This window comes from Pseudonaja textilis, chromosome 6 (genome assembly GCF_049901715.1).
Source record: "Pseudonaja textilis isolate UNSWEBS1 chromosome 6, rPseTex1.2, whole genome shotgun sequence".
Lineage (NCBI taxonomy): Eukaryota > Metazoa > Chordata > Lepidosauria > Squamata > Elapidae > Pseudonaja > Pseudonaja textilis.
The window spans coordinates 33,662,349-33,677,237 of NC_141995.1; the positions used below are offsets into that span (position 1 = coordinate 33,662,349).

At 35.6% G+C, this 14,889-nt stretch overlaps 1 protein-coding gene and 1 long non-coding RNA gene across 2 annotated transcripts in view; one reads left to right on the forward strand and one right to left on the reverse strand.

The window, feature by feature from the left end:
* LOC113434678 (uncharacterized) lies at positions 1-3,848 on the forward strand. Its single transcript, XR_003373836.2, has 2 exons — positions 1-337; positions 2,988-3,848. It is a non-coding gene; the product is annotated as an uncharacterized LOC113434678 (long non-coding RNA).
* Positions 3,702-14,889, reverse strand: part of USP53 (ubiquitin specific peptidase 53) — a 25,787-nt gene continuing 14,599 nt past the window's right edge. The window contains 4 exon segments of the mRNA XM_026697964.2: positions 3,702-8,139; positions 8,141-9,100; positions 12,589-12,670; positions 14,698-14,774. Coding sequence (XP_026553749.2) covers positions 8,121-8,139; positions 8,141-9,100; positions 12,589-12,670; positions 14,698-14,774 — 1,138 coding nt within the window. The 3' untranslated portion in view covers positions 3,702-8,120.

The window sequence follows — 14,889 nt, forward strand, 5'->3', positions numbered from 1 at the left end:
TACCGGAAACTTGACTATTGCGCCTCTCCTTTTTTTTTATCTCTATGGTGATAAACTGTCCTATGTACGCCGGGCGCGGTTTCGTAGAATAAGTCATCCTTTTCCGTGTGAGGGGGGATAATGGAGGCTGCGGAAGGCGTTGAGGTACGAGGCCGCCGAAAGGCTGAACATGAACCGGACCGGCTCGCAGCCGAGGTGGCCGAAACAAGGCAGAACATCTCCTGCGGGCCCCCTCTCTCCGGGACGTCCTACTGGCTGGACCTCTGGCTGATGATCCTCTTCGACCTCGTACTCTTCGTCTTCGTTTATTTGCTCCCTTAGCGGCAGCATCGGAGGGGTGAGTCGAAAGTGGGGTGGGCGGCGGCGGCGGCGCAGGAAAACGAAGGAGACGCCTTGGGGACACGGGGGGATAACGGAGTCCCAGGAGTTCAAGGTTTGAAGAGAAATCGGCAGGATGCCGTTTGAGCGCTTTGGAGTTTCGTATAAATCGAGTGAAGCCGGCGGTGTGGGCTTGGGATGTGCGGTCTCACATCTTTTGGGATGTGCGGACACGAATTGATGTTAAGTTGAAGAGCCTAATAAGTCTTAAACTGCCAAAACATTTTAATGTGGTGGATGAGAAATTATGGAATTCACTATAGTTTTAATAGGAAAATGATCAAACAGAAAAGAGTTAGAGGAACACATTGCGTAACACTTAAAGAAATACAACCAATGCATTTGCCTAAGTCCAGATGCTGTCAGGTTTGTATATATTGGGACAATGGTAATTTTGGGGGGCATTTGGCCTCCGTACACATTGAATTTGAAATGAAATGGTCAAGATGTGAGTAAAGTGGAAGCAGTCAGCTTTAATTCAAGAGATTTGACAAAAAGTGTGGCGTTTAACATTGAGGAATTACAGCCATTTTAACATTTAAAGATGGAACAAACTAACATAATTACAAATATAAACATTGTTTTTAATAGTTGGATGAAAATCCTTTGCAGTCAATGACTGCATGAAGTCTATAACCCAAGACCATAACTACTGAGTTTGCTCATTTGAAATGCTTTGCCACACCTTTATTGCAGCTGCTTTTATCTGTTGCTTGTTTGCAGGTCTTGTCATTGTACCAACATGTACCAACCTGATTATAATTCCCTTTTCCTCAAGCTGGAGCAGGTAGTTCCCTTTCCTTTAATACCGATGCTTTTTGTGCTCCAAAATATTCAACCCCAGGACCCAGTTTCCTTTCCCTTCTTGCTAAGAAGCAATTTAATTCTTAAGCATTTTGCCACTAAATAGCTAGTCCTGTTTCAGCAGTATGTGTAGCTCAGGGTTGAACTGTGGAGTTCTTGGTGCTCCATAAGCTTTTGTGTTTATTTGCATGTTTCTTTACATGACTAGGTAATACCATTAGTGTCTGTGTGGGGCTTTCTTGGTGATTTCTTGATTGGTTTTTTTTTTTGCCTGATTATCTGGTGTTAATCCTTAGTTATCTAAACATTGACTGCTGGAGGGGATAGTTTGTAGCCTTTTTGTTTCTTTCCTATGTTTTCATAGGAAGAATACAGCTGCCTGAATTTGCATCTACTGGAAAGTTTTAGATGGTATCTAAAATTGCTGAGGCAAAGAATGAATGAAAGTGATTATGAAAGTTTGATATCCAAATATTACTGTTGTACATTTCAGGACATAGTGTAGCAACAAACAATAGTAAACACTGTAAATATATGAGGGAGATAAATATGTCTAATTCTAAGGAAGCGATATGTTTAAAACTTTTTAACAATTGTATTTATGAAGTATCAAGTTTTCAAAACAGGGATTTTGTGTGTGTGTTTGAAAAAAATCAATTTTAAATGGTTTGATTTTGGAGTTATTGATTGAGAATGTTGGACTAATTCAGAAAATAGATTTTTTTGCAATTAAAAAATGTAATGCCATTTATATCTTAATGGATATGATTGTTTTTTACTTGTTGCAATCAAGACAGACCAAGTAAAAATGTAAATCACTTTATGCCATAAAGAAAAAAAAAATGGCTGACTGGTTATGTCTTCTTATGGCTCCATAGCATTATACCAGGGGGTGTCAAACTGGCGGCCTGTGGGCCGGATGTGTCACGTGCAGGCCATGGGAAAGAAATCAAGCTCAGGTCGGCCCGGCTCTTTTGGTTGGCAGGAGGGCGCACACCCGCAGCTCGCTTTCCCGGATCTGCCCAGCCCGCCCGGCTCTGGCGGGATGAGCGGAGGGTCTGGCAGGGAGGCGCTCGCTGCCTTGGCGAGAGCTCCACCACTGGACAGGAGGGCCCGCCTGCCGGCTGCGCTGGGCGCTCCAGGCGAAGCTCTTCATGCTCTGCCCGGCACCAGGCAGGGATGGCAACTGGGCGCTTCTCCCAGGGTGGGCTGTTCCTGCGCTGCGGCTCCGGGAGATTCGCCTCCCCATGTGGGGTTGGGCTGCCCTCTTGGGCAGGGGAGTCTTTTTCATACTGGTAGTAGGGCGTCATTTTTAAAAGAATTGGCTTTGCCTTCGATGGTGAAGGGAAGGCAGCGACAGGAGCGCCTGAAGCTGAGTGTTTCCGCCGGGCTCCGGTTGCAGGGAGGAGCCCTGGCTGGTCACACGTGGTTGTGCGAAACGCCACGGCGTTGCTCTAAACGCCGCGGCAGCACGGGGAGAAGGGAAAGCAACGGTGGTGGAAGGTCTCCCGATACGAAGTGCCCCACCAAGGCCAAGTTCAGCGCAGGCAGCACCATATCTGGGTATGCCACAAAAGTACTTCCTAATGGGAAGCCCCCCCATTCCCCCTCATTTCACATGTTTAATATAGGCCTTAAATTGGGGGGAGGGGCGTAATTTGATTTTATGCCTATAAAGCATGCTGGGACTTCCTATTGGGGGAGGCCGTATTGTTGGAGAAACACGGTTAGAATTCTGATGCACATTATATTGGGTACAGGTTTTTTCACTGATTGATTTAATTTTTGTTTTCTTTATACTGCAGACAATCAGACTGCCTTCAAGAAAAACCAGCTAATGCTACTCCTTTAGCTGCTCTTGCTTCACGACCAAAATAAAACAACACTGGAAAACTCTTTCATCAGAAATCTCAATAATAACTGCTCTTTCTATATTTGAAGTATTGACATATTTTTGATGAGCAATTGGATGTGGTGAACTTGCTCTATGATGAACTGTCATGTTTCACATTATTCAATAAGTGCAAATTGTGCCTTACATTAAATATAACACTATCATTGAACTGTTCAATTAAGTTTGAAGTTATCTATTTTCAGCAATCAACTCTGTACTACCATCCAAGTGGACTGGAGAGGAATATCTCTGTAATAGTAATCTATGAACTCCTAGCATAAAATTCTGGTCTGCATTTACAAAGTACAGCAATAATAGCAATACAATCATTTTCTTCACTGAGAAACTGAATATTTAGAATTTTTCTCCTCAAATTCTGAACAAGCAAATAGGAATGTGCCCCAAAATACTAAGTTCTCAATTTTCTTAGTTGAGAAAGTCAGTGTAATATGTAAGAGAGTTATAAGGCGTATGAATAGAACTGAATTCACCGCTACTTGCTTTACTGTTGGGTCTAATACTATTCAGAATGGATAAGTGTCTTAAAGAAATGGGCGATTCATAGCCACACTCTGAATGAGAAAACCATTACATGTGAATTCAAGTAAAACAATCCATACTATGATTTACCTAAATTTACATATTTATTAAATATATCTAGTAATGTTATTTAGAATCTTTTATACTGATAGTATGTCCATCCCTATCCATTTAAACATTTGGAGTCTTGGTAAGCTTAGCAGTTAAATAAAAACCGGCTTATTTAAATGCATAAGGATTTAACAAGTATTCATTTGATAGAATTTCATCTGCTTTTACAGAAATATAAATCAACTGCAGTTAAGAGGTGATACTGAATATGATACGGAGCAGAATGCAAGTGTTATATTTTTACCAGGTGTTTGGTCACTATTATTTGCTAGCAAATATTTACTCTCTCAAACTGAGCAGCACTGTATTCTTAAAACTAAAAAATAATAGTGTGCTCCTGATTCACAGAAAAATTATACATATGTAAACTAAGCAGAGAGATATTGGATATCTTATTTTTGTTTTATCAGCAGGTACATGCAGGACAATTTTAAACAGTGTTAAATTTTTTAAAAGTTTTAAAAAGATATTCCTCTATATCACGTTAAATGTATATAACATTACAAAAGCCATACAAATCTATAGTCTCAAGGGAACAATTATAAAAATAAAGTTTAAAAAATCAAATATTGGAAGCAAATATTAAGACTATATAGCCAGTTGACCAAGTTCCCCTTATTTGATAGCAATAAATTTGTGCAAAAATGGTCTATTAAGACTTTTATATTTCTTTAAAGCACATATACTCACAAATCCAACATTTCTCATTTATACAGAAATGAACATTTGCTTTACATTTTTAAAATACAGTAATAGTCTTAACAGAGGTAATTCACATTAGTGTTTACATAAATATTACAAATTCAAATTACTTCAGTAACAGTTTTCAGTTGAACACTTTGATTCCAGTACTTATAGTTCCATTTTTACCTATAAAGGCATTACATTATTACTTATTACCTGCATATCAGGAATGAAGTGACTTTTTTAATTTAAAAAAACTTAAAATATCAAAAATTAATTTTATAGTTACTCTGAGATGAAGTTACTTCTGTTTTATTTGTAATCATGAATATGCTAACTACATGCTTTAAACTAACCAGTAACTTCTGAAACAGCACTCTAGCATGATAGATACCAATAAGATTAAAAGCTAAGTCATAACAAGAAACCAACAATGTGGAGTAACATTCATAGTTAAGACAGTCAGTTTGGTGTGGTGGTTAAAGCCAGACCAGACTAAAAAGCAGAGTTCTAGTTCCACCTTAGGCACTAAGTCAGCTGGGCGACTTGGACCAGCTTACTCTTTCTTAATCCTAGGAAGGTAATGGTAAACTACTTTTAAAAATGTCAAGACAGCAAAGGCCTTGTCCAGGGACTTGTCAGGAGTCAAGACTAAATTGAAGATATGGGTAAGAAAATTTGTTTGGGGCCTTCAACTTAAATCGTGATTGCAATTTTCTAGAATATTTTGCTAGTGCCTTCTTTCTAAGGCTGAGAGACCACTTGCCTCAAAGTCACTCAGTTGGGTTTTGTATCTAAGGCAGGACAAGAACTCCAGGCCTCTGCCTTAATCTCATCTCTTAGTCACTAGACCTACTGGTAGTCTTCAACTTAGGACCACAACTGGAGCTGGAAAATTTGTTGTTAAGCAATGCAGTTTTAAATGAGACGTGGCCTGACCCAGTTTTATGAGCTTTTTGCCGCTAAGCAAATCACTAGTTTTTAAGGAAAAGGTGACTGACTTGCAACTTTCCCTACCATCTTTCCCATTGACTTTACCGGAAGCTGACAGGGAAGGTCACAAATGGTGATCCCATGACACTTCAACAGGGATCAAATACTCAGATCACAATCATATGATAGAGCAATTTTTACAATGGTGGTTAAGTGCCAGACGTGGTCACAAGCCACTTTTTCCAGGGCCATTGTGACTTCAAAGGGCCATTGAACAAATGGTCGTAAGTCAAGCACTGCCAATATTTTTCAGACATTGTCCCTGAAAATTTAGAGAGCAGGAAGACTCCTTCATTAACATAAATGTGGAACTTTAACATAATCATATTCCTTATTGAAGGGAAGCATGCAAGTACCACTATTTTACACTACTAATAATGTTCTGAATAGGCCCAATCACCAATTGTAATAGCATTTTCCCCATTTGGCCAAAGTCACAATTTGCATTTGTATTAATCCAATTATAGTGCAAACTTATAATGGAGTATTCCAAAATACATAGCAGCTATCATGCTAAAAACTAAAACATATTTACATTTTTAGGACCATCTTTGTAGTCAGTTTAATAGAAAATCCTTATAATTTTTTTTTTAAAGTTACAGTGTCATACATTTTTACCTAACAACTGCATATATATTCCATTTCAATCTTTAAAAAGGAATATCTTCGGCCTGAATTGATCAGAATCCATCTTTGTGCCTCTGCTGGTAGTATCAAAGAAAGGTTTTAAGAAAATCAGAGTACTTTTTATACATGCAATGATTTAAATATTCTCTACAGCAGCTTTAATATAAAAATATATTTATACAATTTATCACATTTTTGCAGCCCAACAATATACTTAAATATTTTTATTACAAACAACTGCTATGCATAATTTTTGTATTTAAAATACTGCACAATGCAAGAAACTATTGTTTAAAACTCTAGCTACCATAATATATACTGTATATTAAAATAAAATCTAAGACTTCATTAAGGCATTATTTCAAATATTTAAAAGATAATGAGATCCTGCATAACTGATTCAAGAAAATAGATAAATGGTTAATATTTGTCTACAAAAAATGTAAATTTTTAATGATTATATATCATTCTGTGCATATTTCTAATATCAGCATATGCTTCCAGCATTTAACAGATTATTGATTTGTCTAACAAGGAGTTTTAAAATAATTCTGTCATAAAATTTCTTATGCTGCTACTCTCATATGGCAAACAGTAGTGTGACTATTAAATTTCTAATTAAGAGTACCTGAATATAAGGGGAAGTGAATACCCATTTAATGCACTTTTTCACTTTCTTACAAAAGTTCTAAATATCTCACAACCAGAATTTTTAAGTATTTCATAAATACTTTCCTTGTTACTCTCTGGCTATTCAGTTCATTAACACGAATCATGCTTCTTAGGAAGCCAATTTAATACACTTGTAACTGTGTAGAAAATGCAATATTTCACACTGTGAAAGTTTTGTCCTGGAGCTAATCAGTTCACAAGGAAGTCATAACTACAAAATGAGATCAGACACAAAAGCCTGGAAAATTGCTACAACATGCAGCCCATCTATATCAACCAATAAGGCTCTCTCTATATCTTTCACTTGAAAGGGAGCATTTCAAAACTGAAGTGTTTGACACACTTCTGATATATACACACATGACACACAACACATACTTTGTGTGTGTGTGTGTATATATATATGTGTGTGTGTGTGTGTGTGTACATACACTAAGCATAATATATACAGTACGCGTGTGCATACACACACACACGTATGTGTATATATAAATATATGCTATACATACGTACTAAAAATAATCCCATATTGTCATACTGAGGTAGTACAGTGTATGTAGACTATATTCAATTTTTACATAGCAAGCTTGAAAGTGCCTTTACATGAAAAAAAAAATGCATGTAAACATTTCATATCATTAAAAATCTCCTTTTGTGGCAAACTTTTCATAAAGAACACAATTTTCAAAAGGAGACAAAAACTCTCAAGGCCATTATAAAGATCATACTACCTTGTTATTGCATGTATCCTTTGGTGCATAAGAATAATCCTTCTATTTCAATCATGTTTCTTTAAAGCAGTACAAATTACTTTACACACTGGTGAGGGTCAACTTATCTGTAAAAGGGCTTCTCTGAGATGATATATCACACTCTCCATTTCAAATTTTGTGAAATATTTTTTCATGAGAATTTAACATTTAAAATAAATTTAAATACTTAAAAATGTTCTATGGTCTTCATATGGGAATTGAAAATGGATACATGATTTAGGTTTTTATAACCTATAAAAGTGCTATAATTAGTGTGAAATTTTAACCAACTATGGAAATCAAATCCAAAACCTACTTTCAAATGTATTTATGGTATTTTGAAATGTTCTAAATCAAGTCATTTTTAAAAGAAATGGTATTCAAGCTTTTATTTTAAAAAAGCTTCATCTATTTATCATATGAAAGCAATTTAAATATAAGTTCCTCATTTAAAAGAATAGCCACTTTAATTGAACTTATGCAAAACCAGCATTTCCACAAGATAAAACCATCTTTGATATTTCTTGATCCCACATGCACATGCAAGGGACAGTTCATTAATGTGTACTTTCCAAATGAAATGTAGCTAAAGTATGTAAACTTAAACATCACATTAGGTTGGAGTTCTAAGGATTTATATTCATCCCCAAATCATTCGTATTACACTACACATTTCCAATATTATTTATGCTTTTGCTGAGCTGTGGGATGGTTTGATTCAGAAGTGTGGTGGTAAGACGTGTCCAACTGCATTCCAGTGGCTAACAAAGATCTCTCTTTGTTTGTCCCACTAGTATCTGCAAAATACAGTTTTGGTCGCTGGTGGTATTTAATTCTATAGGTATCGGTCATACAGTTATCAACTGAGAAATAAGTAGTAAGTGATATAACATCATTTGCATTTGCATCCAGGGAACTAGAATTTGGTTCAATAAAACAAGTCTGTTTGTTTAAAGGATTACTGGATATGGTGCATAAATCCTTTCCTAACGAACTTGGTGAAAAACTCATCTTAGAGGACTCATTGCAATGAAATGCTTTTAATCTTTCTTCATTTCCAAATGAACTTGTTTCTGGTATACTTTTTGAAGTAGCAATAGCAACTTGCTTTTCAATTTTTGGATGATCTCTAAAGTTTAACTCCACAGTGGATTCTTGTTCTATGCCATGCAAATGGGACAAAGTATATTTCTTTGGTGGTAAAGGTGGTGGAAGATTTTGGTAAACTGTTTCTGTTGCATCATCATACTTGTTCCTGTACATGCTGGTTTTATGTCCAGTAGAGGGAGCAGATTCAGTACAACAAGGCTTGGTTTTATTCTGTTGTAAGAAAAATGCAAGAGCAGGAGTAGAATTAACGGTCTTTGTATGAGATACTGGGCAGGGGACTGGCAAACTGGTAGATGAAGATTCACAGTTGTTTTGAACTCTTTCAGAAATGATTCCATGCTCTCCAATATAAGAAAAAACTGAACTGTCAGCACTATAAGTATTTGTCTCAGTAGGTACATTTTCACCAGACTGTGGTAAAGAGCTTTGCTCATTGATTGTACTGTTTCTTATTTCTTTTTCAATGTGATCTTTTAAAGCTGTCTGCACTGTTAACGTAGGTAAAGACTTCTTATTGCAATCTGGTATGTCAGTCCTAGAAAGCAAAATATTTACGGATGTAAGTATTAATATAACTATTGCAAAACAGTAAATATAATCCAATTCTATTTGAAATCACTAAAATAAAATAATCTTTGTTATTTCATGGTGGGGTTGAGGTAAGCCTGTAAGTTTTAAAGAATCTAGTCAGATGCAAACATGGCAATATTGCAGAATCCAGAATTTTGTAAACAAGTATACAGGTATAAACAGGCTTTATATTCATGACTTAAATCAGTAAAGACAGCAAACACTCTTGGAAAAAAAATAAATCAGCCAGAAACTACGATAGACAATAAACTGGTAGAGGGAAATTATGGAAGAAACATTCAGATTGTCTGTCTCCATTAACTATGCATTAATGTCTGTCTAGTTGCCAGACAAAGCCAGTGCTTTAGGCTCTGAAAATATAACATTTATAAAAAATAAAAAGATTGCAATGATAGTTGATATAAAGAAAGTCATCAAAAGATGGGAGTGCTTCTCCCTTTTATTACATGATGTCAAATATATGTCTACATGACATTTGACATAAACTGATACAATAAACCAATGATTTTCAAACTATTCCATAGAACTCAAGAGTTTTGTGAGAGCCTAAGATCAAAAGAAAAAGGGGGAAAAAAGTTCACTGAAACAGTCAATTTTCTATCATGAGAGCTTTAACTTTTGATCAGTAGTTCCAGGTTTAGTTTTTTAGCTAAGTTTCTATAACTTGAAAAAATTTAAATCCCCCTGAAAAATAGTACTGACTTTAAAACCCCTGAATGAATTGAAAATTCTAGAGATATCTAGAAACATGTTTTAGGATACAATACCCGATTCCTATTCCCAAAGTAATAGATTCTTTGCTGCCTCATTTTCATATGTATGTTTAGCCATCAGATATAATCTGCATTGTCCAATGGCCAATTTCTAATCTGTTTAAATAACAAGGTTTGAGAGTAATCTCACCCTTACAAATTAACTCTGGGACAATACAAGAGCCGTGATTGGTAGATTTTCCTGAATTCATATTCCATCCATCCAGGGTCACCAGCCAACAGGACAAAAATCATCAATTGTTCTATTTACTGTGGGGCAGGACAGACTGCATAATCTCGGGCAAGAGTCAGAGGATTTTCCTTTTTGTAGTTTCCTAAGTGAAAGATTGCTGCTGGTAGGTGTTCAGTTCCAACAATCTGTCACTTGTGTTATTTCTGAAAGTGTGAAAGCTGATAATAGGGGAACAGTTCTGTGAAAACTACAGGCAAGTAGTCTGAAACCAGACTATCTCGGTTTCCAAAAAAACAAAAGACAGATGGAAACTATCTGTTATGCCAAAAATAGAGTAACTTCAGGCCCATTACACTACACAGGCAGGAGAAAAGGTCCAAGAATATGAACATTGTTTTTATTGTAAGTGGAACTTGCATTTGATAAATAGCTGTTGCTGGTATTCTTTCATAATGGTTTCATTAATTTACCAATGCTCAAATCAAACTCGGTCCCAGAGGTGTAGAAGCCAGCCATTTTTAAAAGGAATTATAAGCCAGTTATATTAGCAGTTGTTTCAGGGAAAGGAATCAAAGGAATTAAGAACAAAGAGGAAGATTTGCTGAATAAAAATTGGCATGGATTTTGCAAGGATATAATAAAGGATATAATAAAGCAGGAAAAGATACAGAAGTGGAATACCAAAATAATCAGGAGTTCAAATATCTTCTCTGTGACGTAAGCTACTATTAGCTTGGAAAAACAATGGATATGATCAAGTTTATTGAATCATACATGACATGGACAAAGTGAACAAGAAAAAGCCCCCCCCACCCCCAAAAAATTACTATGACCATGGGCTACCTAGTCAGAATAACTGGAAGATGATTTAAAGTATACAAAAGGAAACAATTCTTCCTCTAAAACAGCGTCCCCAACCTTTCCACTTTGTGTACTGGTGGCGGCAGCAGCAAGGGGGGGGGGGGGATGGTCCTGGGTGAACGGCAGACGAGTACACTTTTGCACGCAGCTTCATTTGCATAAGCAGCAGATGTGTGTGCCAGCTGCTCAAACAAATATAGCTTCACTTGCAAGCACCCATGCCTGCTGCTCACTCAAGTGGAGCTGTGCATGCACTCATTGTGCAGCCCAGTTCCAAATGGGCCACGGTCCAGTACCAGTGTGGTCTAGAAGTTGGGAACCCTTCCTCTAATCTAAAACATAATTAACTTATGGAATTCATTTCCACAGGACATGATGATGGCCACCAATTCTGATAGTTCGTAAAAGGGATTAGGTAAATTCATGGAAATTTTTCAAAGGGTCTTAAAGAGTAAATGTTATCTCTAAGATAACATGTCCCCAAATACTAAATGTAGAATAACAAAAGCAGTAGAGAGATATGTGTCTACTTTGTGAGCACGGGCAGTTTGACCATTATGAAAAACAAAATGTGGGATTAAGATAGCTCTATTTCAAAGGAATTGTTCTTACACAGATATAAATCCCATGCTAATACAGCACTTTAGTATAATCCTATTTTTTTCTGAACAAATAAAAATAATAGTTCATATTTATGGAGGAAAGCAATAGAATGTAATCAATCTTAGATCACTAATGAACATAAGCTGCTCCCTATCTGTGAGTCTGAATGGCCTGGATAGTAACAGAAGAGTGCAGCATGTGAGCATGAACATAAAAACTTAGTTTTTCACAGATTTTGTCATAGTTGAAGAAAAGATGATATAGATACCACATTCCTTTTTTGACAATGTATTTGACATCTCTAAAATGGTAAGTTATAGTACTTAATCTTTTTCTGTTGTTCAAATATTCACCTGTGCAATATTGATTTTATCTGGCATTAGAAAAATAGAAGACTCCATATAACACAAGTAGACCTTGACTTACAACAGTAATGGAGCCTGGTTATTACTGTTTAAGTTGTAAAGGTCCTAACATTTGACCAACCAGATTTTATAACCTTTTTAGTGGTCATTAAGCAAACACTGCAGTCATTAGACGAACCCATTTTTCAGTATGGGATGTTTTTGCTAAAACCTTGAAGTAAATATCAGGTTTTTCAGTTACCAGAGGACACTGTCAGCAAGCTGTAAATGAAGGTTGGTTGATAAGCACTCAAATAGGGTATTGTGGTGGTGGTGGGCAGCCCTCAGAACTTTGGAACTAGGTCATAAATATCTTTTTTTTGGGGGGGGGGGCATAGCAACTTTGACCAGTCATAAGTGGAGGACCGCCTATACCTATTTACAGAAGTCATTGAAACCCCAATGCATCCCCAATGTGAAAATTTGCTACCAATCTAAATTGAAAGCAAGGTATTTGCCAGTAGTCTTAGTATATGGCAGTTGCAAAAAAAATAGGACATGCTGTTTAGAATTGGAGAGAGTAATTTCAGAACTCCAAGGAATATCTGGAGACCTATAGAGCCATACATAATATAACATATCCCTGCTACACATTACAAGGTGCATAGGTAAAAATTACCTTTGTATCTGCAGATGAGAAGTTGATGAGAAGTTAGGTGGCTTGTAGTTAACATGCGTATTAACTTCATCTTTCCTCAGTGCTGAAAAACAATCTTTGTTATTTACTTTCAACATATTCCTTCATAGTTAAGATTTACTTAAGTTAGACTGGTACAGGCAAATCCTTCCATCATAACACTCATAATTTTAAAATTCAAGGTAAAAGTATCAACATTTGTTCATCTACGTTTTTCAAAATTATCCTTTGAAATGCCATAATTAACAGTGAATAACATTCAAGATATTCAAAAGATCCTTTCAGACCCTAAGGAAATCAACCTAACATAAACTCCTTCAAACCCAGAGTTTTCAACACAAAAAATATGTATGCATTTGACACAGATATAGGCCAACAATAATATTTGGCTCGCTGAACATTTTCAGTGCCATGTTCTACGGAACTTTTCAAACTGGTTGCTCGTTTGTCTGCTGTTGACTTACAACTGGACTGGAGAATCCCCACAAAAGATCCTGCCAAACTACAATGTTAGCATTCCTTCTCATTTAGCCCTGTTGGCTGGAACTGCTGAAGAATTTTAAGTCAGTAACACCTGCAAGACTATGGGTTCAACATTCTTAGATTATTATTATAAACACAGCTAGATTTGAAGGAAGTTAGGAAATTGGAATACTAGAAGAAAGAATGAAAAGCAAGAGTTCTCAATTTCAAATGTGTACTGCAATATGTATCCTAGACTTAAAAATAAAGAAAAGACAGTTATAGGTAGTCCTTGACTTACAACAATTCATTTAGTGACCGTTCAAAGTTACAGCGGCATTGAAAAAAGTGACTTATGACAGTTTTTCACACCAATGACCATTGTAGCATCCCCATATTGTAATACTGTTATTTGGTTTCTTAAATTAAGCAGGGATTATACTACAGAGCTTAATGGTCTTTTCCAACTCCAGCTATAGGTAATCCTTGTTTAATCAGTTACAATAATAATGAAAAAGTCACCTTATGATCAAGTCTCACATTTATGACCGTATAAAGCAAAGGAAAACTGAAGTAAGAAAAACTGAAGCACAGTCTTGGTTTTACTTAGCAATCACTTTGATTAATGACTGAGTTGACGGTCCCAATTTTGGTTGCTAAGTGAGAACTATCTGTATAAACATCAATATGAACCTACCATGATAAACAACATGTAAAATTAATGTTAAAAGAAAAAGGCAAGATAGCTTAATCCTACATCTGCTACATTTACAGATGTGTGATCTGAAAGGGTATTTCTACTATTTGTTTTCCCTGACTAGATAATGGTAATTAGGCATAAATAAGTAAATGTTTAAAGGGCCAAATATAATTAAATTATCCTATGAGATATTGTTTTGAAAATATTTTCTAAATACATTTTCAAGCCAACATACATTTTTTACTGGTACTGGTACTATTTTAAATTAGATAAAAGTAACAAAGTATCTTGAAACTCCATGAAACATTATTATTATTATTATTATTATTATTATTATTATTATTATTATTATTATTATTTTATTATTTATTATTATTATTATTATTAAATTACTATATATCTTCAACAGGAGGTGGCAGTGCAAGCTTGCAACCAAATACTCCCAATATAGCAGCACTGTGGCAAACATTCAATGAGAGCAGCTCGCTGCTGTGCCTTCAGAATTCCAACTAATATAAAAATAGATGTGTTATTTTTCTCTTCTGCTGACATGAAGATCCATGCATGGTTAAAATCAGACACAGCTCAAAAGGAATTTTGACTCTATGTTCTAGTCATATTAATATGTCTGATGTTAGAACTGCACTTTTATTGCCACTATTAATGAAACATTAATATTTTAGAAGTTGAGAATAAATCTCATTTATTTATTTTTTAATTATTATTTGAACATAAATTTCCACAAATTGGGTACTAGTTTTTTTTCAAGAATTGATAAGTAATTTGCTAGAAAACCTGCCAATTTGTATCAAGAAAGAATTTGTAGATAGTAAGTTATAATAACCCTAACATTTAAACAATACATTTTTTAATACTCAGAAATCAATTAACAATTCAATAAGATGACGAAACACATATATTAACTTTACCTTCCAAAGAGTTTTTGTTCAGCTGGGAGAAAGACTGCAAGACATTTCCAGAATATCTAACTGATAGATTTTGGTCACTATGAAAAAGGATACACTAATTATCAACTGCCTGTACAAATAGTATAACAGAATTCACCAACCCTGAAACATTCTACTGAAACTTTTAAAAAACAGCTAACTATTTCTACACAG